This window comes from Ictidomys tridecemlineatus, chromosome 5 (assembly GCF_052094955.1).
Source record: "Ictidomys tridecemlineatus isolate mIctTri1 chromosome 5, mIctTri1.hap1, whole genome shotgun sequence".
Taxonomy (NCBI): domain Eukaryota; kingdom Metazoa; phylum Chordata; class Mammalia; order Rodentia; family Sciuridae; genus Ictidomys; species Ictidomys tridecemlineatus.
The window spans coordinates 35,898,993-35,922,802 of NC_135481.1; the positions used below are offsets into that span (position 1 = coordinate 35,898,993).

At 37.5% G+C, this 23,810-nt stretch overlaps 1 protein-coding gene across 1 annotated transcript; it reads right to left on the reverse strand.

Annotated features, from left to right (window-relative positions):
• Positions 1-59: 59 nt before the first annotated feature.
• Positions 60-23,777, reverse strand: Eif3j (eukaryotic translation initiation factor 3 subunit J). The gene is made up of 8 exons (XM_005316511.4): positions 23,612-23,777; positions 23,422-23,525; positions 10,465-10,519; positions 9,896-9,987; positions 5,387-5,501; positions 2,775-2,936; positions 1,471-1,544; positions 60-1,121 (listed from the first exon to the last, which is right to left on the reverse strand). Exons 1-8 carry the CDS (start codon positions 23,655-23,657, stop codon positions 990-992), a joined length of 780 nt encoding a protein of 259 aa, XP_005316568.1. The 5' UTR covers positions 23,658-23,777; the 3' UTR covers positions 60-989.
• Between the last annotated feature and the right edge of the window lie 33 nt (positions 23,778-23,810).

The window sequence follows — 23,810 nt, forward strand, 5'->3', positions numbered from 1 at the left end:
TAGTCCCAAGAGGTGCATTCTGTACTCTCCAAAAATATCTCTTGGGAGGTAACACAAAATTTAAGTCCTCACAATAGTGATTTTATTAAATTAGTTGCTTTATAAAACATTGCAGATGTCATAATTGTTAACATAACAATTTACCAAACTGTAGTTAACTGGTGCAGTTTGCTGAGCATGTTTTATAAAGGAAAGGAAATGCCAAAACCCTGTTAAAGTTGTTCCATTGCAGCCTACGAGAACAAAGAGATTTGTTTCTCAGACACTTGAATCAGGCAAATAAAAACAGTTTCCCTCCCCCATCTGAAGCACTTCATCAGTAAAAATAGTCTGATAAATAAAGAGATTCCACAACTTTTACTGTACTGCAAAAATGGAGAAGTTTACCTTCTTCAGCTTCAAAGTTGGAGGGTTTTGGTCATTTAATTTTTAAGTATCACACTAGTACTTTTCAGCTGCAGTATCTTCAGTCTGAGATAAGCAGTCTTCTTCACAATGTATTTTTAACATCCTCACGCTCAATTTAAGACAAAGCAATTTTAATACTAGGTGCACACCACATGCCCTTGCTGCAAACTGCTTTTCTTGACAAGTTATGAAGTAGTTCAAGGAGGTATGGTTAAGGCTGTATTACTGAATGGTGCTGGTAAATACTACATAATTTTTTGTCATGTTGCAACCTTTGTTTCCAATTTAGTGGCTGCTGCTATGGAATCAAACAGCAACAATGACAACATTATTAGGTTTTGTTTTTTTTTAAACTATGATTTAGTAGCAATTGAGGTTCCCCAATTTTAACCCCTTGGCAGCAAGATCCACGTTCCCTCATTTGCACATTAGCACCTAAGTGTCAAGGGGTAAAATAACCAGCACAAAAGATACTGCACTTCTGATTGTAGCATTTGGCAGAACTGAAAGGAAAGGAAGTTGTGCTACATGTTGAAGGGATTGTGGGCAACAGAAAGAAGACACCAGGAGAAGATAAAATGTCACATGAAGTCTTCATAGTCTTGTACATAGCCTCCATCATAACCACCATAATCTGCCAGATCATCTTTCATGGTGGCCTTTAATCCCCCTCCAGGAACCACGCCTTTCTTCTTCTTTTTGGCTTTGCTTTGCTAAAGATGAGAAAGAGTTATTTCAAGAGACTTTATCTGCTATGGACATTTTATCTGATACAGCAACTCTCATAGAAATATCAAAAGCATCGGGTCCCAGAAGAAACCTTAATTTTTTAAGGGAGAGCTCAAGCCTAATTTATAGCAATTTCTATTAATATTGAGAAGAGAAATTCGAACATGTCTATAAACAAAAGGACAGTATTGGCACCCATACTCCTGTTCTATTCCAACTTAAATGGTATTGGTAGTGCTTGACTTGTTTTTGACAGACCCCTATTATATTTGAGAATTTTCTCACAAACCCATCCTAACATAATACTTGTTTCCCTGCACAGCTTGTCCTTACCTTTTCTTGCTTCTGTTTTTCACTGCAAAGCACAGTCAATGAATTGGTAATCTTTTTCAAGTCATCAATTTCCACTATAAAAAAAAAAAAAAGACACTGATCTTCCAAGTTTTAACCATTTTGAAAACTAAAGCAAAATAGATATCCTTCCAAAAATGTTTTGAGAAGCCTAATTTGTCCATCAAGTAACCCTGAAAATGACTGAACTTTTAAAAACATAAGGTGATTAGGGAATCAAGAGTTTATGGCTCAGCTCAAGGTAGAACTACTTAAAAATGGTGAATTCAGTAACAAAAATTCCACTTTATAATGACCTACAACAACATACTGTTGCTCAATCATACAGAAACTAAAAGTGACTTAATATTGCACAGTACTCTCCCTTCTATCTTTCCTTCAGTTTAAACAGATGGATAACCATGCACTTCCTTACTGCTCATTGAGCATCAATGAAGTGTTAAGATTTCTTGAACCTGCAGAAGAAAACCCCATACCCCTAGGAGGACTCCATTTTCTATCACAGAACTAGAATGAAAACTGATTTATCTCAGTGTGCTACAAGGTGGCCTGTTAAGTGGTGAACATACCTTCCCATCCTTTTAAAAACATGAAGCCAGAAAGATATCTAGATTTTAGCTATCAGAAAATGTTCAGTTTGGGATACAGAACCTTCCAAAATAGGAAAATTAGTACAGCAGAATGAAATACCAACTCTGGTTACTTCACTGATTAATTTTAGAAGCCCCAGCTTACTGATCATTTCTCAAAGAAAACCCAATTTATAATTCATTAAGTAGGATTCCTTTTTTTCAAACAGCAAATACTAGCAAAACCAGTCCTTTCCACATTACTACTGCATCACCCATAGCTGTCACTCTGAAAGGTATGACTCCTTGGGGTGTGGCACCACAGCAGCATCCCAGAGGATGGGTGCCAACTCTATTAAGTATTTTGTCTTAAGCTTCCAAACACTGGAAGTCTCTCACTCACCTGAAAATCCTGAAAGCCCAGAGGCCATTTCCCCCAAAAGATACCTCCCTTTCAAGAAATAAAAAAATTTACTCAGTTGCTTTGCTGACAAGCCCAGATGTCTCTTTGAGACACCAGTGAAGGCAGACTATCCCCGCTCACACACACCCAAAAAACCCAACACTCACACTAACTGTACATGTAGAACAAAAGAAGCAAATCCTCAAGTTTCTACAACAGAATTAAAAAAAAAAAAAATCCCCCATCCCTGCTTCTCCCTGAGTATAATTTCACTTAAAATCTACCCACAGGGGCTAGAAATGAGAATTACTTACATGAAATACACACATCTCGAACTAAGGCTTCCAAAAAACTGGCATAATATAGTGACTTTTCATATTGGGTAATTTTATCTTTTAGTAACTTTCCAAACTCTGTGAAATCATCTCTTGAAGATGGGTTCATAGCATCTATTCCATAAACTGTACTGTTAACACCTGTAGAAGAGAAGAAACACTAGGAATATCAGAAAGTTTTGTTTCATTCTAAAACAGATTCTTAATCTAGACCCATTAAAGCCCTTGGACAGAATCTGGGAGTGGAGTATGGTGGGGAGCATGCCCTATGAATTTGAATGAGAGAAATAAATTTACATTTTGATTTTCACTTATAGAGACCATAAATAATATCATATCACATTATAGTTTTAGCAGATATCTTGAATACTGTATGGTCATTACCTTCAAAAAAACCTTTTTTTATTAGATTTGCCACTGGATCTTATTAATAAAAAAGCATACACAGGCTGGGAGTGCAACTCAGTGGTAGAGGACCTAATATGCATGAGGCCCTGGATTCAATCCCCAATACAAGGGGGATTGTATAATAAAAAATTATAAAATTAAAATTGTGTAATAAAATAAAACTGTGTAATAAAAAATAAAATAAAAAATAAATTCTGTAATAAGTTCATTATTTTAGTATTTTGATATCTATTTTCAATTATAGGTTTCCTTTGTAAATAAAATTCTATGCATTTATTGAATTCATTTGAAAATATTATGCTACAAAAGGGCCCATAAATTCACCAAGCTGCCAAAGAATCCCATGGCACAAAAGAGATGTTCTTAAAGGTCTGTCCAAAAGTTCAGCCACAGCAAAGTATGGAAAGGGGGAAAAAAATGTAAGAAACAAAGATGGAGCCTTAATACCCAGTCAAATCCAAAAACTAAGCAGAGGTATGCCATGTGTTAAATCCCAACAGAAAAATTAATCTGACTTAAAAGAATTATAGGCTAAATGACAGTATGATTCTGTATCCTTCTCAAGGGCAAGAGTAAACTAGTTGTTAAAATCATGTATTGAGTATTTTAGTATGAGAAACACAACAGTAAAATTCTATTAATTAAACAATGACTGTATATGGATGCATATAATTTTACTTTTTAATCTGTAATTGGTATTCCATACTAGGCTTTATAAGAGCACAATGCATAAACCCACCTCTTTAATAAGCATATGGGCAGCTTTGAACATCCTATGAAGACATGAAATAAGGGCCCAGTGCCCTCTATAATTAGATGAGTACTTTTAGGACTTGCCAAGCAGCATATAGGAGCGTCTTTGGCAGCCACTTTTTTTTGTTGGATGATGATGGGGATCAAACTAAGGCCCTTTCATACACTAGGCAAGTATTCTACTACAGAGTTATGTTCCTAGCCTGGCCCGGCCCAGCCCAGCCCCATAGTCACACTTGAGATTGCTAAAGACTGAATGAGAAAATGAGGTCATAGATCTCTATAAAGGGAATGATCACTGCAATCGTCCCCTGATGCACTTGAGAAAGGACTGGCAAAAACCCAGGTCAACTAGAGCCTTCTTGGTTATAGATTTCATTTTCAATGTTTCTTAACTGATTTAATAGGATCTTCTAGTCTGAAAAGTACTCAATACCTAACAACAAACTTGGTGTACCCCTGTCATATGAATCTCCCCTAAAACACATCAAATGTATAGGATCCTGAACCACAGCTGCAGGCATGATACACAGAAATGGTGGCCCCTGAAAGAAAGGGCATGGTGAAGGCCAAGGAGGAGAGGACCACACAAAGAAACAACTGAGTACAAGAAGGCACAAAGATGAATGTCACATGGACTGTCATCCTATTACCTACTACACAAGTCTTGTCTTAGCTCAGAATAGCACTGTAAGACTATAAGTTCTATAAGCACTATACTAGCACTGTAAGCACTATAATAGCATTGTAAGCACTATAAGCACTATAATAGCACTGTAAGTTCACTACTTAAATTTCAAAGTTACAGACCTCAAAAAGAAAAAAAAAAGTTACAGACCTCAGACTTCATTCAAGTTTCACCCAGCTGATACATGCTAGGCAATGATGTACTTTATTTGGATCCAATGACAACTTAATCTTTTAATATACTACAAACAGTTACTCAAAAATCTGAACATGTACGTCCTTCACACTTGCCTTCAAGTAATGAAATCTCAAAACTGCTTTACAATATCTAAATTTGACAGGATTATGTTAAAAAAAATTTCCAAAGACTTAAAAAAATGATGTTTGCCAGGAGCAGGGGCACACATCTGTGATTCCAACTGCTCAGGAGGCTGTGGTAGGAGAATAGCAAGTTCAAACCAGCTTCAGCAACTTAGGGAGACCCTGTCTCAAAACAGAAAATAAAAAGGGCTGGAGATGTGGCTTAGTATTTATGTGCCCCTGGGTTCAATCCCCAGTACCAAAAGTACAGTTCAGTGATGGGGCTTTGCCTAACATGTGCAAGGTCCTGGGTTTGCTCTTCAGCACCACAAAAAAAAAAAAAAAAAAAAAAAGGCGAAGTTGAACTTTCACAACTTTAAAGACTCCTAGAGTTTTCAGCTACAATAATTCAGTATTGCACTAAAATCACAAACCCATCTTACCAAAAGTTTCTTTAGCTAATTCAAGATCTGACTCTTCCTGTAATTTCTTAAGCCGCAGTTTATCTGCTAATTGTTCTTCTGGCGTTAGCACTTTAGGTTCTTCAGGTTCTTCTAACTGAAATGAAACAGAAGTTTTAAAAGGGCTGTGATTATGATGGACCCGGTATAATTCTATAGTGGATGAATTTTTTTATAAGTACTTACAATTATAAATAAGCAAGCATTTATAAAGTGATGACTATATTTCAGACATTCTTCTAAACACTTTAGATATTCTTATCCCAATTACATAGGAAAAAAATTCCAGAAGCACAGAGATAACAGATGTAACACAGCTTATATTGTTAACAGAGGTAAGATTTGAACCCGGAACACTAGGATTATTCCTATTGCCTTTTTTAAAAACAAGGAATTTGGGGCTGGGGATGTGGCTCAAGCAGTAGCACACTCGCCTGGCATGCATGTGGCCCGGGTTCGATCCTCAGCACCACATATAAACAAAGATGTTGTGTCTGCTGAAAAAACTAAAAAATAAATAATAAAAAAAATTCTCTCTCATCTCTTTCTCTCTCTTTAAAAAAAACATAAATAAAAAAAACAAGGAATTAAAATTGTAGGTAAGAGAAAAATGCACTCTCATATACTGTTATTACTATACTGGAACAACCTTTCTAAGGGCAACTTAAAATATTTATCAAGTCTTAAAATTCTTTAATATGCTTTAATTAAGTAATTCCATTTCCAGGTATTTAGCTTAAGAAGTCTAAGATGCACATATTTATTTAAGCCACTGAAATTATTATAATTACAAGTCAATTCAGAGACCACCTAAAATGTCCAACAACAATACTAATAGCCATTAAGAACACATTTTCTTTGAAGCATCTGAAAACATTATTTTTGCCAGGTATGGTGGTGTATGCCTGTAAAACTAGCAACTCAAGAAGGCTGAGGCAGGAAGATCTCAAGTTTGAAGAAGCCACCTTTGGCAATTTGGCAAGATTCTGTCTGAAAATAAAAAGTAAAAAAGTGTTGGGGATATAGCTCAGTGGTAGAGCATCTCTGGGTTCAATTTCCAGGATCTCACACACATTTCATTTTTTTTTTTAAATTACGGTTTCTTCATATTAGAGACTAATATAAAAATATAACAGTATAATTCTAACTTAGATGACCAGGAAAGAGTCAATCAATACAACTCCTTAGACCGAGTTTTAAGATTCAATGCTTATACTGATCAGAGAAACATATACAGTTATTACAACAATACATGGAGGGCAATTTGGAAATACTTGTGAGACAAATGTACCCATGGGGCTGGGAATGTGGCTCAAGTGGTAGCATGCTCGCCTGGCATGCGCGGGGCGCTGCATTCGATCCTCAGCACCACATAAAAATAAAGATGTTGTGTCCGCCAAGAACTAAAAAAAAATAAATATTAAAAAAAATGTACCCATTACCTAGCATTCCCATCTTTGGAAATTTATTCTACAAACATGGATACACGTATTAGAAGTAACAATATGTAATGGTTAGTCACTGAAGTATTATTTATCAAAGACAGGATCGACAAATCTAACTGACCATCAATGGGGAACTGGTAAAATAAATTATGGTACGTCCAGATAATGGAATGTTACATAGCTACCAAAAAACTGATTTAGAATAAACCAGAAATTAATGAAAACAGTTTCCACAGGCAGTTATAGGGAAAAGGGAGGGGAGAGGAATGGATATTTGAGATCTTCCTCCCCTGTATGATTGACACTGTATATATTTTCAATATACAATCTGATATATACATTGTGAAATGAATAAATCAAGCTGGTCAGTAGAATATTTGTCGCTTCACATACTTATATTTTTGCATGATGAAAACATTAAAGGGCTGGGGTTTAGTTCGTGGTAGCACTAAGCATGAGGCCCTGAGTTCAATCTCCAGTACCACAAAAAGTAATTAATTAAAAAAAACTGATCTGGGCTGGGGTTATGGCTCAGCGGTAGAGCACTGGCCTAGTGCAGGTGAGGCCCTGGGTTAGATCCTCAGCACCACATAAAAACAAATAAAACAAAGGTATTGTCCAATTACAACTAAAAAATATTTAAAAAAAAAAAACTGATCTACTTTCATCAATTTGAAATGTTTCTGAGTATGCCACTTTTATATAGCTTTAATTTCTGAAAAAAACAAAGTTGAATACAAAAGAGAAAAGTGGGACTCAGTAGCATACACCTGTAATCCCAGCTACTCCTCAACAGTTTAAGTCAGACACTGTCAAAACAAAAAAGGGGTGGGGGGCGAGGAGAGGGCTAAAGTTGCAGCACAGAACCTAGGATCTGGTTCCCAGGACTGGTGGGTGAAGCAGAGGTTGTGACACTGTATTGATTAAAACACAATGAATCTACAAATGAGTTTGAGTTTACAAAAACCTGTTACTGCCTCTCATCTTTCACTGACATTACACTCCCTCTTCTTACTCTGAAAATTGGTAATTAGAGGATTAAGTTTTTAACTCTGCCTTTCTAATACAAACCATATTCAAAGTAACCAAATAACAAATAGAAAAAAGAGCCAGCCAATAAACAGAAAAGTTACCATTATGAGAAACATCATTCTGCAATCCCTAATTAAATAATTAGGCAATGATCATCAAAAACATTATAACTGGGTGAGAGGTTGATGTGATTTTTGGATTACCCATAAAAGGAAAGACAGAAGCATCAGGATGTCAACATTTTAATCCAGTGACCAATTTTAGCATCAATAACACAGGAGAGATGACTCCTGATGTGTTATAGTATGAAACATACAGCATTACTTCCAAAGTAGTCCAGCTTAAAATATCAAATATGAATCTAACCAAAATTTTATACTCAACTGCCAAACTGAAGAAACTAAAATTATGAGTAAGTAATCAGATAAATATATATAGAAAGGGGGATGTTCAATAAGACAATAGCCTGGTCTCTTCAACAAGTTAATGAAGAGAAAGAGAAAGGAAGTGGAGAAGGGAGAGGGACAGAAAAAGAGAGATACTCTAAGAGACTTATGATACATTAACAACCAAATGCAATGCATGATCCTTATTTGAGCAGACCATACCTAAAAGACATGATAATCAGAAATTTGTATGTAAATAGGATACTAGATAGATTATGTTTAAAAATTACTGTTCATTTTTTAGGTGAGATATGATTGTAATCATATTAGAAATATCCGTTTTCAGAAATGTGTACTGAACTAAAGACAAAATGCATAAAGTTTATTATTGTATTTTAGCGAGACAAAAATAGTTGAAGCAAATTTGGAAATATAATGACAAATTTAGGTGCTACATATTACTCATTATTCTATTTTCTCTACTTTTTATGTTTGAAAATATTCTTAATAAAAAGTCAAGGAAAAGAATAAAGCTTTCTATGACCTATATGAAAGGATCTTTATGGTATATCAAATAAAAAGGTGTCTGGGCATGGCAGTACACACCTGTACTTCCAGCAACTTAGGAGAGTAGGCTGAGGCAGGAGGATTGCAAATTTAAGTCCAGGCTCAGCAACTCAGTGAAATCCTGTTACAAAATAAAAAAATAAAAAGGGCTAGGGGGTTGGGCACAGTGGCACACACCTCTAAACCCAGCAAGCTGGGGAGGCTGAGGCAGGAGGATGAAAAGTTCAAAGCCAGCCTCAGCAAAAAGCAAGGTGCTAATAAGCAACTTCAGAATCTGTCTCTAAATAAAATACAAAGTAGGGCTGGGGATGTGGCTCAATGGTCAAGTGCCCCTGAGTTTAATACCCAGTACCAAGGGAAAACAGGGGAGGTGGGGGTGAGGACTGGGGATTTAGTATTCTTGGGCTCAATCACCAGTACACGAAGAGTGGGGGGGGGGGGGAAATGGCTCAGTGGTTAAGTGCTTCTGGGTTCCATCCTCAGTATCAAATTAAAAAAAAAAAATAAGAAAAGAAAATGTAGTTATATCCAGACACATCAAGTTCATAAAGATACCTAGAAGAGATAAGAAAGCCTTACTGTGGGATATAGGAAAATATACAGTATAAATGAGTTAAACTATCTTAATTTTTGAATTCTGTAAATGTACTTTCTATTCAAAAAGCAAATTAATACAATATTACTGATCTTGTTCCAAATAATCAAGAACAAAAATATTTATATAGTGTATGACACAGAAATGAATGCTTTCTATATTTTACTCAGTATGTACACCACAAATAATCATGACTAGAAAGAACTGCAAACATTGACAAAAAAAATCACTGGCTGTGGTTACTGTGTAATTGTGACTGTTCCTGAAATACATACAGCATCTGGATTCTATTTTTGCAAAAACCACATATCAATTTGTTTTGGGATTTACCTCACTATATAAGCTATATAAGTATCCATTTATTTACATTCTTCACAGGGCCCTTCAAATCAAATTGTCTGTTAAACATTGTACCACTACTGATATTAGAATTCTGTATGTATTTTAGAAAATGAACAGTACTAACCCTCTTTTTAATTTCTTCTTGCCTTTTCTTCTGTTGCCTTTCTTTCTCTTTTATCTTCTCTGCTATTTTTTTCTTTTCTGAAATTTTTATTTCTGAAAGAAATATTTTATTCATGATTATTAAGTTCTTTGCAGTTCAAGGATGGGACAGATAAGATACTTAAATACTTTAAGAGACCAAACTTTTCCTAGCTTTCAGATTCATATGGTAATATTCTAGAAAATTAAAGTGGTAAAGTTCTAGAAGTCTTTTCCTCTCTAATCTGACCCATAAGATCAAATATCTCTACATATATTCCTACCACCCTTTAAGCAAGACCAACAGCATTCAAATAACTATAATGCTGCACTCCCTCTGCTCTCTCTTCATAGCCCAGCACTCAAAAAGAAAAAGAGGCGATATCTGATTACATTTAAGGAGACAAAAAAGAGATGCAGGAAAAAGAAAATAAGAAATAGAAGAATGCTTAGTTTCAATATACCAACAATTTTGTGAGCATTTTGTTATTTAAGCACTAAATGCCTACACCAAGATATAAAACCAAAAATGGAAGAGCACTAGTGGCTCACCTGGTTTTACTTCTGCTTCCTCTTTTTTTTCTTCATCATCATCATCCCAGTTATCCTAAAGAAAAAAAAAATACATATACATATACACATATATGTTCCACGAGGCCTTTATTATCAACTTGTCTAACTCTATGGAGACAAACTTTTGGGTTTTGTTAATGCATTACATAATAAATTAATGTAGGAAGAACTGACACCTTTAAATACCTGAGCTCCCTAAAAAAGGGCTCTTCCCAATTGTTTCAGTCCACTTTTTTATTTTTTAAGAGAGTTGGAAAGTTTCCAAGAGGTTTTATACATTTCTCTGTAGGTTTTTCCTAAGTATTTCATAAGGTCCTAAACTGCTTTTGTAAATAGGGTTTTTCTCTCCAGTTATATTCTCTAACTGGTTATTTTTATACAGAAATACCTACTGATATTTTTATGTTAATTTCATTATCTTACTGAATTCATTTATCACTTACACTGGGTGACACACAACTGTAATTTCAGCTATTTAGAGGTTCTAAATTTTACTTTTTACATTAGTCTTAAAATTGACTTGGGAGGCTAATGCAGAAGGATTCTAAGTTCAAGGACAACCTGTACAACATAGTGAGACTGTGTCTCAAAATACAAAATTTAAAAGAGCATGCCTAAAATACCAGCTACAAAGGAGGCTGAAGCAGGACAATTCCAAGTTCAAGGCTAGCTTTGGCAATTTAGTAAGATCCTATCTCAAAATGAAATAAGGAGGGCTGGGGTTGTGGCTTAGCAGTAGAGCACTCGCCTAGCATGTGCAAGGCCCTGGGTTCAATCCTCAGCACCACATAAAAATAAATAAAAGAAAAATACTGTGTCCAACAACAACTGAAAAATATTTTAAAAAAATGAAATAAGGGCTGGGGATATAGCTCAGCAGTGGAGAGTTTGTGTAGCATGTGTAAGGCTCTAGGATGGAACCCAATACCACACACACACAAAAAAGTTAGATTTATCATAGATTCTTTAGGGTTTTTCTAAGATAGGTGGAACACTCTAATCTGAATATCTGAAATCTGCAGTGCTCCAAAATTCAGAACTTTGCTTAAAATTACCTTCAGGCTATGTGTAAAAGGTATATATACAATATAAAAGGAAAAAAAAAGAATTTTACGTTTAAACTCATATTTGCAAAGATTTCAAATTCTGAAATAACGCCCAAAATCAAAACACTTCTGATCCCAAGCATTTCAAATAAGGATACCCAACCTGTACTACCACATCATCTGCAAACAAGACAGCTGGACTACTTTTTATACCAATTATTCTACCTCCACAATTGATTTATCTAATGGCAATAGTTAAACCTCTAAGTACAATGCTGTATAGATAATGAGCATCCTTGCCGCCTTCCTCTTTCCCTTCTTAATAAAACTGCCTGTGGATTTTCCCCATGGAGCCTTATGCTCTACATGCTACCAAGTTTATGCAATAAATTTATCAATCATTTAATTTATTATCTCTGAATTTTGGTCTGCTAAGAAGTCTTATACCAAAAAATTCACTAATATTTTCTTCTAGAATATATAGGGTTTCATTAATTTTTCATTTAGATTTCTGACCCATTTAGAGTTTTTTACTTGTGTATGGTATAAAGCATGGATCTATTATCTATTTCTCCAAATACCTAGTCAGTTGTCACAGCATCATTTACTAAAAACCCTTCTTTGCCCCATGATTTACCATATACTTAATTTCCTTATGTACTTGGAATACTTCTGGGCTTTCTTTCTTGTGCTACTGTTATACTGTCTCTTCATATATCAGCACCACACTGTTTTAATTATAGAGCTTTTATGGTATGCTTTAATGTCCACTAGTGCTAGTTCTCCCATGTAGTTTTTTTAATGCTTTCCTGATGATTCTTGCATGTTTGTTTTTCATATGGACCTTTATATCAACTTATCTAACTACATTAAAAAAAAGCTTTATTAGTAATTAAAATACAAGACAACCAAACCAAAACTAATAACCTTAAAAAGTCATTTGCACCAGGCATGGTGGTGTGTGCCTGTAATCTCAGCAACTCCCAGGCTCAGGACGCTGAGACATCAGGATCACAAGTTCGAGGCCAGTCTTGGTAATTTAGCAAGTCTTTGGTAACAGTGAGACCCTGTCTCAAAAACATAAAATATAACAGGCTTGGATATGGCTCAGTGGAAGAAAACCTCTATGTCCCCCCCACAAAAAAAATGATTTGCAGTTGATTTAAATAGAAGATTGAAAGAAACTTTAGCAAATGTAAAAAGTATCCCGTACTCTAGCTGATAGGTCATTTATTTCAAGCAATATTCCATACAATACAACGCTGACTAATGAAATAAATCTATATACTAAGCCTGGATTTAATGAAGAGTCATGACTTGGTTAAATGTTTATGGATTCCACTCCCAAACTTGGGCAGGTACTCTACATTCTGTCTTCCCTATGCCTAACTCAATCACTGAGCTAAATATAAACAAATTTTCACAGAAACAGAAAAAGAATCATGAAATTCATTTGAAAAAGTAAAAGACCCAGAATAGTCAAAGCAATCCTTAGCAAGAAGAGTGAAGTAGGAAACATCACAATACCAGACCTTAAACTATTCTGCAATCTTTGTAATGTTTTGAACAACCAGACCTTAAACTATACTACAGAGCTACAGTAACAAAAACGCTCTGGTATTGGCACCAAAACAGACATGTAGACCAATGGTACACAATAGAGCACACAGAGACAAACCTACATAAATACAGTTATCTCATACTAGACAAAGGGGCCAAAAACATACACTGGAGAAAAGATAACCTCTTCAACAAATGGTGCTGGGAAAACTGGAAATTCTTATGCAGCAAACTGAAATTAAACCTCTATCTCTCATCCTGTACAAAACTCAAAGTGGATCAAGGACCTAGGATTTAGACTAGAGACTCTGCGTCTAATCGGCCCAAATCTTCATCATGTCAGCTTAGGACCTGACTTCCTTAACAAGACTCCTAAAGCATAAGAAATAAAAACAAGAATCAATAAATGGGATGGATTCAAACTAAAAAGCTTCTTTGTAGCAAAGGAAAAAATAACTGTGAAGAGAAAGCCAACAGAATGGAAGAAAATCTTTACTACGTGCACATCAGATACAGCACTAATCTCCAGAATATACAAAGAACTCAAAAAAAAATCAACACCAAAATAAATAAATAATGCAATCAATAAATGGGATAAAGAAATGAGCAGACACTTCACAGAAGATGATACACATTAGACCAACAAATATATGAAAAAAGGTTCAATATCTCTAACAATTAGAGAAATGTAAATCAAAACTACTCTAAGGTAAGGATGTAGGGGAAAAGGTACACTGAATCATTGCTAGTGGGACTGCAAAATGGTGCAACCACTTTGCAAAGCTGTATGGAGACTCCTTAGAAAACTTGGAATGGAATCACCATTTAACCCAGTTATCCTACTCTTCGTTCTATACCCAAAGGACTTAAAATCAACATACTAACAGCAAAGCAGCCACATCAATGTTTATAGCAGCTCAATTCACAATAGCCAAACTGTGGAACCAATTTCGATGCCCTTTAATAGATAAATGGATAAAGAAACTGTGATATACATACACAATGGAATATTCCTCAGCCTTAAAGAAGAATGAAATTATGGCATTTACAGGTAAATGAATGGAGTTAGAGAACATGCTAAGTGAAGTAAGCCAATCCCAAAAAACCAAAGGCCAAATGTTTTCTCTGATAAATGGACACTGATCCATAGGAAGTGGTGGGTGGGGAGTGGGGAGGGAAGAATGGAGGAACTTTGGATTAGGCAGAGGGAACAAAGAAGAGGAGAGGGGGTGAGGAGGGGAGATGGTGGAATGAGACGGACATTATTACCCTATGTATGGTTATGATTGCACAAATAGTGTAACTCTACATCATGTTCAACCAGAGCAATGAAAAGTTGTGCTCCATTTATGAAAAAAAAAATAAAAACAAATTATCAAACATTTTTCTGGTCTAGGGATATAGCTCAGAGCACTTGCCTAACAAGCATGAATTCCCTGGGGGAAAGGCAGGGGTCAATCCCTAGTACCACAAAGAAAGAAAGAAAGATAAAGGACCCACAATTTCCTAAAGGCTCCACAGAATTTAGAAGATTCTAAATTAAAAGGAATAGATGGGGCTTGGGTTGTGGTTCAGTGGCAGAGCACTCACCTAGAATGTACGCGGCCCTAGGTTCAGCACTGGGTTTGATCCTCAGCACCACATAAAAATAAGGGTATTGTGTCAAACGATAACTAAAAAATAAATATTTAAGGGCTGGGGTTGTGGCTCAGTGGTAGAGTACTTGACTACCATGTGTGGGGCGTTAGGTTTGATTCTCAGCACCACATAAAAATAAAATAAAGGTATTGCGTGTCCAACTACAACTAAAACACAAAATAAAATAAATATTTTAAATAAATAAAGGAATAGATACATGAGCTGGGGATATAGCTTAATTGGTAGAGTGCTTGCCTCGTATGCACAAGGCTCAGCAACACAAAACAAATAAACAAAATAAAAGGAATAGGTAACCCCGTCATTAAAGAGGGCTTTAATTTATATATAGCCTAGACACTGTCCCGGCAACTACCAAGCCACACTGAAATGCCATTTGAAGCTGATCTACAGAACAGCAGATGCAAAGCAGGAGGCCCTGATGCTACTAGAAGATGCAAAGGCTAACTATTGTGCCACAACTATGACACCAAGCTTCTGGTTTTATAAACAAAACAGATCATAAATGTTTATCAGTCTAGGTATATAAACAAACTGAATCTTGATTCTTAATAAAATTCTGCAAGTCCAACAAAGAAATAAAAAATCCAACACCCTAAGACTGTCATGGGGGGGGGGTAAAAGCTGAGTGGGAAAAATCCTATATAAAAAGTACACATTTTGGGGGGTGGGGTATGGGGGATTGAATTTAGGGGTACTCGGTCACATCCCCAGCCCAATTTCATATTTTATTTAGAGACAGAGTCTCACTGAATTGCTTAGTGCCTTGCTTTTGCTAAGGCTGGCTTTGAACTCTCAATCCTCCTGCCTCAGTCTCCCAAGTCAAAAAGTAAACATTTTTATAGTCATCTTACCTTGGTAATTTAATGCAAGGTTTACAGTTTTAACAGACCGAGTGTAGTTGAGTGCCCCTGAGTTCAATCCCTGGTACCCAAACAAATAAAAAACACTGCAGTTCAAAAAGAACCAAAGAGCTAGAAGTTAACTACTAAGTGTTTTTGTTGGTTTAATCTTCACAGAAGATAGAAAGACTGGATCTGTGATATGCTGCTTAAGCAGTGCTTCAGAAAGAAGGACCATATATTCACTTCCAGGAAAGTACAAATTTACACTATCACTATTTTCACTATTATAAGGGTATTGTGTCAAATGATAACTAAAAAATAAATATTTAAGGGCTGGGAAAGGGCCCTGCGCAGTGGTGCATGCCTATAATCCCAGTTGACACAGAAGGATTGCAAGTTCAAAGCCAGCCTCGGGAAAAGCAAGGTGCTAAGCAACTCTGAGACCCTATCTTTAAAAAGATACAAAATAGGGCTGGGGATCTGGCTCAGTGAAGTGCCCCTCAGTTCAATTCCCGGTATATAAAAAAAAAAAGAAAGCATTTACTGAGTGCTCTCTTTGTACCAGACTCTGTGCAAAGAGCAATAACACAGTTAATCCTCAACATTATTTTGGGAAGCAAGGTGGCATCATCCCCATTCTGCACATAAATGAACTGAGGCCCAGGGATAGCTATCCCAGACTCAGTGAAAAACAATGAAGAGACCTGCTCTGAATGGACCAAAGTTCCTTCAAGTAGCATAGTGAATGTAATTGCTTCTTTGCATCCTGAAATACAAAATGCCAACCAGGGAATTAAGTCCCTCCCCACCCAAATCTATTCTTTCAGTTAGTTCTAGAATAAACTCCCATGGAATCACAGTGAATCTCATTTAAAAAAAAAAGTGTGTGGGGGAGTCATAGCTAGGCATAGTGGTACATACCTATTATTCCAGCAGCTTGGGAGACTGAGTCAGGAGGATCACAAGTTTAAGACCAGTCTCAGCAACTTAGCAAGCAACTCAAAATTTTAAAAGGACTGGAGATGTAGTCCAGTGGTAAATCACCCCTGGCTTAAATATCCAGTACCCCCACTCCCACTCCTAAAAAAAAATTTACAGTTCATACTGAGTTATAGTTATGTCAATTAGCCACTTCAAACCTCAAACTGCTTATAGTGGTTTTCTGTGAATTTTAAGAAATTGGTCTAGAATCCTCTGATAATAAGAAGCCAAAGGGAGAAGTACCTCTGAAAATAAGGGATTCCATCACAATACCTTCAACATAGAGTAATATTTCTGTTCAATGCTGATGCTCTTTGGTGCCCATTCCCAGCAAAACATCATCTCTAGCCTACTCATATCAATGCTCCTCATTCCTACCAACTCTCTGTCCCATCTCTATCATGCCCCTGGTTTCCCCATCAAAGGATGAACCTTACCCTAGACACCCATCAATGCAGACATAATGAGGTTACCTGGAAACTCCTCATTCCATCAGAGAATGGATTTTAGTAGCAAAAGGAGCTCCTATCACAAATCCTGGGAAGTCATGACAATTGTTCCTCAGTTCTTTAAAGGACCACCATGAAAAGCAAGCCTTGCCTGTCATCCTCACACCAAAATCCTTTCAATAAGTCTGCTCTAAAAATCACTACCAAACAAGCACCAAGTCCCTAAAGAAGAGAGCATAGTAATCTCAGCAAAAAAGAGGCAGGTTGTATTTGCAAATAATTGTATAAATTATATATAAGATTAGGTTAATTTCCCCAAGAACTGAAAATTTTTATTTCCTTAATTATATTAGCAAGTACTTGAAACCTATGGCACAATGTTTGCAACAATGCTTGAGAAAATTTTGCCCAACTTCCTGTGAATATTAGAACTTTGTAAATGCGGACCAAAAAAAAAAAAGATAAAATGCAAAAAGGGTTCCTAGAGAAAGACTTAAGTTTAACACTTAAAATTGGGAGTAAGTCTACAACTCATCTCAAAAGAACCCTAAATGGTTATTTGGTAAAAAATCCCTTCCCTGGGCTGGGATGTAGCTTGATAGTAGAGTGCTTTCCTATCATATACTAGGCCCTAGGTTCAATTCTCAATACCATAAAAAACAAAAAATTTCCTTCCCAAATATTTTTGGTAAATAATATATTTCCCAATTATGATATCCAGTTTATTTTCAAAAGAATCATCTAGAAAGAGGTGTGGTGGTATCTGCTTGTTTGTAGTCACAGTGACCCTGGAAGCTCAGGCATAAGAATTGACAAGTTTGATACCAGTGTGAGTACCTCAGCAAGACCCTGTCTTTAAATAAAAAAGGACTCAGAACCAAGCATGGTGGTGTAAGCCTATAATCCCAGTGGCTCAGGAGGCTGAGGCAGGAGGACTGAGAGTTCAAAACCAGCCTCAGCAAAAGTGTGGCGCTAAACAATTCAATGAGACCCTGTCTCTAAATAAAATAGGGCTGGGGATGTGGCTCAGTGGTTGATTGCCCCTGAGTTCAATCCCTAGTACCAAAAAAAAAAGGGGGGGGGGCGGGGACAAAGAAAAGGACTGGTGATGTAGTTCAGTGGTAAAGGATTTCCAGTACCAAAAAATAAGTGAATTTTTAAGAAATTTTAAAAGGGCTGGGGATGTAGTTCGGCTAGTAGAGCAGCCCTGGGTTAAATCCCCAGTCCTGGGGGAAGAGTGATATCACCTATGCTGCTCTCCTAAAATGGTTAGCTTCTTTTCAATAGAGGCTGTTTATAAATTCCTTGCTCATCTATACTCTTGCCCTGCAGATATGGACTTTCTCTCTAAAAGAAATGGCTGCTTTTCAAGTTTAAAACCTTCTTCCAAATGAATATGACTATTAAAAACAAAACAGGAAAATTTTAAACACTATTTTCTTTTTATTTCTAACAATGCAGCCAGCAGTTGGCTGGTACTGCCATTTTTATAATATGCAACTACAGAATGTCACATGCAATGAGAGAACACATTTAGGGCTGAAAATGTTTTCCAACTTAAGCAAGATATATTTATAGATTGTCAAATAAGAGTAGCTTTAAAAGAGTAGTAAAATTGTTTTGCCTCACAGCAACAGCCCAGGAGCTAACATATTCTTTTCCTTTTTTCTTTAAATAAGTGGTATAGATATGGTATAATATCTTGCTGGGAAAAAAGCTGTTTCTTGGTGTTCTGTAAGTCTTGTGGGTTTTGTTCTGTGAAGCCTCAGAACTCTGTAATGGGAGTCTGGCAAGGTTAGATATCCCTGCAAAGTTCAGTTTTTTAAAAAACCTCAAGCCAGGCGTGGTAGCACATTCCTGTAATCCCAGCAGCTCAGGAGGTTGAGATAGGAGGACAGGAGTTCAAAGCCAGCCTCAGCAAAAGTGAGGTGCTAAGCAACTCAGTGAGACCCTGCCTCTAAATAAAATACAAACTAGGGCTGGCAATGTGACTCAGTGTTTGAGTGCCCCCGAGTTCAATTCCTGGTACAAAATAATAATAATAACAATAACAATAATAATAATAATAATAAGGCTCAAATCAAATCCTCTTCCAACATCTCAGAACTATGCTGATCTCTCAAGCTACTGTACCTGCCTTAGTAAACTCTACTTCATTTAATTCAAGTTATCCATTAATTCTACTTTAAATTTTACTGGCTAAGCAAGGTCAAGATTAAGACACTAAACACTATACAAGGTTCTTATTTATTTTCAATGGTCCAGCGTGACATATACAACAGGTAAATATTTTCCAACAAAAAATGTTTCCTGCTGGTGTCGTGACACATGCCTGTAATCCCAGCAATTTGGGAAGCTGAGGCAGAAGGATGGCAAGTTTGAGGCTACCCTCAGCAACTTAGTGAAACCCTGTCCCAAGATAAAAAATAAAAAGAGTTGGGGATATGGCTCAGTGGTAAGTGCCCCTGGGTTCAATCCCCAGGACCCCCCAAAAAGAAAAAAGTTAGACACACATAAACACCTCTCTTTAAGATATGAATTTTCTGATAAAACAGGTACTTTGAGTTTTTTTTCCAATAACTTCACATTTCTCTACAATATGGATCCCATTCTTCAGAAATGATGTTTCCAATGCATGAAAAATGTCCTTACTCTGGTAGGTATAAATTATCAATCAGGAAGGGATCTTAACAGAAGGTGAACAAGTAAGACAAGCAGTTTTGAATTGAGTCAGGTTTTTTTTTTGAGTACTAGGGATTGAATCCAAAGGTAATTTACTACTGAGCTAGATCCCAGTCCTTTTTATTTTTTGAGACTGGATCTTGCTTAATTGCTGAGGCTGGCCTCAAACTTATAATTCTCCTGCTTCAGTCTCCTGAATAGCTGGGATTATAGGTGTGTGTCACCACACCCAGCTAGGATCTATCTATTTATTTGTTTGCATGTGGTGCTAAAGATCCAACCCAGTGCCTCATACATGCTAGGCAAGTGCTCTACCACTGAGCTAAAGCCCCAGCCCTAGGATCTCTTTTTAAGAAATTCTATAAAACAGTAATAGAAGCAAATGCCTAAGACAGTTGAACACAACCAGAAGTTTCCTCAAAACAATGTCTACACATCCTTCGAATAAACCTTATTTCTAACCTGTTCTACTGATATGCTGGGAGACAGTGGAGTAAAATCTGCGCTGTCCCTGCTTCCAGTGCTTTCTCAATCAACACACTCTATACATCATTTCAATAATGGGGAAGGAGCCCAGCCATATATGCCAAGTGAATGTTTTTTTTAAAAAAACATATTTTTAGTTGTTGATAGATATTTATTTATATGTATGTGGTGCTGAGAATCAAATGCAGTGCTTGACACATATTAGGCAAGTTCTCTACCACTGAGCTTCAACTCCAGCCCCACAAAGATACTAGATCTTAACACTCTAAGCATGTTTTCCATAGCCAAAAAAAAAAAAAAGACTAACTATAAGCCAAGTACCATAGCAGTCATCTACAATCCCACCATCTGGGGAGAATGAGGCAAGAGGATCACAAGTTGAAGTTAACCTTGGCAATTTAGTAAGACCCTGCTCAAAAAAAAAAAAAAAAAAAAAAAAAAAACCCAAAAACAAAACCTGGGGATGTGGCTCTGTGGTCAAGTGCCCCTGGGTTCAATCCCCAGTAATGCAAAAAAGGAAAAAACAAAACAAAAAAAAAATTAGACCACAACATGAAATGAGAATTTCATTTCAACATAGGAATATAATAGAGTATAATAAATTCAGCTTTCAACCTCCAAGATCAACTTCAAACTTTATATTATTTAAAAAAAAAAAAAAAAAAAGGGTCTTTGGGCTTAGCAGTACTCTCCTACCATATATGAGGTCCTGGGTTCTATCCTCAGTACCATATAGAAATAAATTAAATAAAGGTATTGTGTCCAACTACAACTAAAAAATAAATATGAAAAAAAGTCATTTTATATATAAAAGAAATTCTGGACTGAAAAACTGGACACTTACAACTTGTAAATCTCCAAAACTGTCATCAAAATTATATTCATCAAGATAGGCTAGGGTTGTGGTTCAGTGGTAGAGTGCTTGCCTAAAATGTGTGAAGCACTAGGTTCAATTCTCGGCATCACATGTAAATAAAAGGTCCATCAACAACTAATAAAATATTTAAAAAATAAAAATAAAACTGAAACTCCTAGAAGAAAATACTAAAAAAATAAAACAGATAAAGGACACATTTAAGTATCCTCAGTCAAAAATAATACTGTTTGGCAAGCAAGGTGGCACACACCTGTGATTCCAGCAGCTCAGAAGGCTGAGGCAGGAGAATCAAAGACAGCCTCAGGAATTTAGTTGAGGTCCTAAGAACTGAGCAAGACCCTATCTCTCTCTCTTTTTTTTTTTTTTTAAAGAGAGAGTGAGAGAGGAGAGAGAGAGAGACAGAGAGAGAGAGAGAGAGAGAGAGAATTTTCAATATTTATTTTTTAGTTCTCAGCGGACACAACATCCTTGTTGGTATGTGGTGTTGAGGATCGAACCCGGGGCGCACGCATGCCAGGCGAGCGCGCTACCGCTTGAGCCACATCCCCAGCCCCAAGACCCTACCTCAATAAATAAATAAAATTAAAAAAATAAAAAGGGCTGGGGGTGTGGCTCAGTGATTAAGTGCACCTGGTTCAATTCTGGTATCAAAAGTAAGCTCTACTCATTTACTAACTCCTATGTTTACATGGCTCACATTATACCTGAAACTGAGACTGTCTGATAAATTAGACATCTGTCTCAACAGACTCAAGCTCAAAATTTTCCAACACAAAAATAAAGATTTTTATAAGGCCCTTAGTTTATGACAAAGAGCATTAGGAGAGTAAAACATTCACTAGATTAATTAAAACAAACAAAAACAATCATTTTCCCTTTCACACAAAACTTCATCTTCACAAACATAAGATTTTTTTAAAAGTTTGTAATTATAATCTTAAAATTCTGGACTTGGCCAGCACAATGGTGCAGGCCTATAATCCTAGAAACTAGGGAGGCAGAGGCAGGAGGATCACACATTTTAAGACCAGCCTCAGCAACTTACCAAGACTTTGTCTCAAAATAAAAAATAAAAAGGGCTGGACATAGTTCAGAAGTAAAGCACCCCTGGGATCAATCCCCAGTATTTAAAAAAAAAAAAAAAAAAAAAAAGGAATGATTATGAACTCGAGACTCATTGCTACTTATAAAAATTTAAAAATTAAAAAAGTATGTAAGCCAGGTGCAGTGGCACACATCTCTAATCCCAGCAACTCGAGAGGCTGAGACAGGACAATCAGGAGTTCAAAGTCAGCCTCAGCAAAAGTGAGGTGCTAAGCAACTCAGTGAGACCCTGTCTCTAAAATATAAAATAGGTCTGGGTATATGGCTCAGTGAGTTCAATTCCCCGGTGTCCCCGCCTCCAAAAAAAAACAAAAAAAACCAAAAAAACAGCACATGAGATAGTATGATCTAAAACCATATGATAATCCCCTGGAAGTTTTCAAACACAAACCACAAAGTGAATATGGTATAGATTCACAAAGCATAGGAGAAAGAAAAAATAAAACAAAAAATGCTGGCCTGGCCCCTGGTCTACTACAACCACCAAATCGTCAATATTTTCTTAGGCCTCATTCATGTGCAGATGAAAGTATATCTATCAACTCTCCATTACTCATATTGATGTGTGGACTACCTAAGTTTCTATCCACTAAATGATGTTATCTCTGTGCTCAGTTCATCCTTTTTACCACAGGGTGGGGGAAGGGAGAGCTAAAAGTTATTTTACTTTACTGTTTCTATTTGTCTGCTGTAGAAAGAAAAGTCGAATTTAAACCATAATATCCCACTCATCAAATCATTCGAACAAACTCTATATATGGGCCGTTAGGATCATAAGTGAGTTGCTGACCCTGGGAAGGCCTGAGGTTGAAAAGGAAGGAGGGTTTCAATACTTTCCATATGGGATAAATCTCGGAGTTCAATCCCCAATTTGCCAGTCTCATTCCGGTAGTGGACTGCGAGGCTTGCACGTGGGCCAGTCCGACTGCTGCTGTCACCTCTCGTCGCCAGTTGGCGGGTGGGATCTAGGCCGGTGCGCGGACCCCCAAAGAAAGGCTGGCGCGCAGGCCGCCACCGCCCTCGACGAGTGAGTCCGGGAAGACAGGCTGCCGTCTCCAGCCCACATGGCCGGCATGCGAAGGGGAAGAGAACACTGCTAGCCCTACGCTCGCGCCCGGACACACGGCCCGCAGGCCCGGGCGGCGCCCCTGGGCCGAGAGTCGGCCCACCCGCCCGCCCGCCGGCGGCAACTCCACCCGCAACAGCGCCAGCCCTCTCTCGCGCTGTCGGGCGTCCCAGCCCGCACCCACCTTGACGTCCTCGTCCTCGTCCTCGCCTTCCCAGCGGTCTCCGCCGGCAGTGCCGCCGCCCCCCACCTTTCGCACCGGGTCTTCCACTGAGAACGTGTCCGCGTCTACGGAAAAGAGGGAGCCGCGTTAATGCCTGCCTCGGCGTGGGACCGGTGCCGGCCCGGACCCTGCCCCGGAAACTTCTGCTTACCCCAAGAGTCGGAGTCCCCCGCCGCTGCCGCCGCCGCTGCCGCCATCTCGAGCCGGGTGTGAGCGTGTGTGAGGGGGAGAGATACGAAGAGTTAGCGCGGCGGAGGTGAGTCACTGGGCTTGCTCTCGTTGGCCCGCGCGGAGCAAGCTGGGACCGTGGCTGACTGTGCGCCGGGCCGAGGCCCCGCCCCCTCTGGCGG

Excerpts from the sequence above, each read along its gene's own strand:
- Eif3j (XM_005316511.4), bottom strand. The coding sequence starts at position 23,657 with ATGGCGGCAGCGGCGGCGGCAGCGGCGGGGGACTCCGACTCTTGGG. Across the intron at positions 2,937-5,386 it reads ATTAGCTAAAGAAACTTTTG|GTGTTAACAGTACAGTTTAT; the intron begins GTAAGATGGGTT and ends TCTCTTCTACAG. Across the intron at positions 1,545-2,774 it reads TCGAGATGTGTGTATTTCAT|TGGAAATTGATGACTTGAAA; the intron begins GTAAGTAATTCT and ends TTTTTTTTATAG.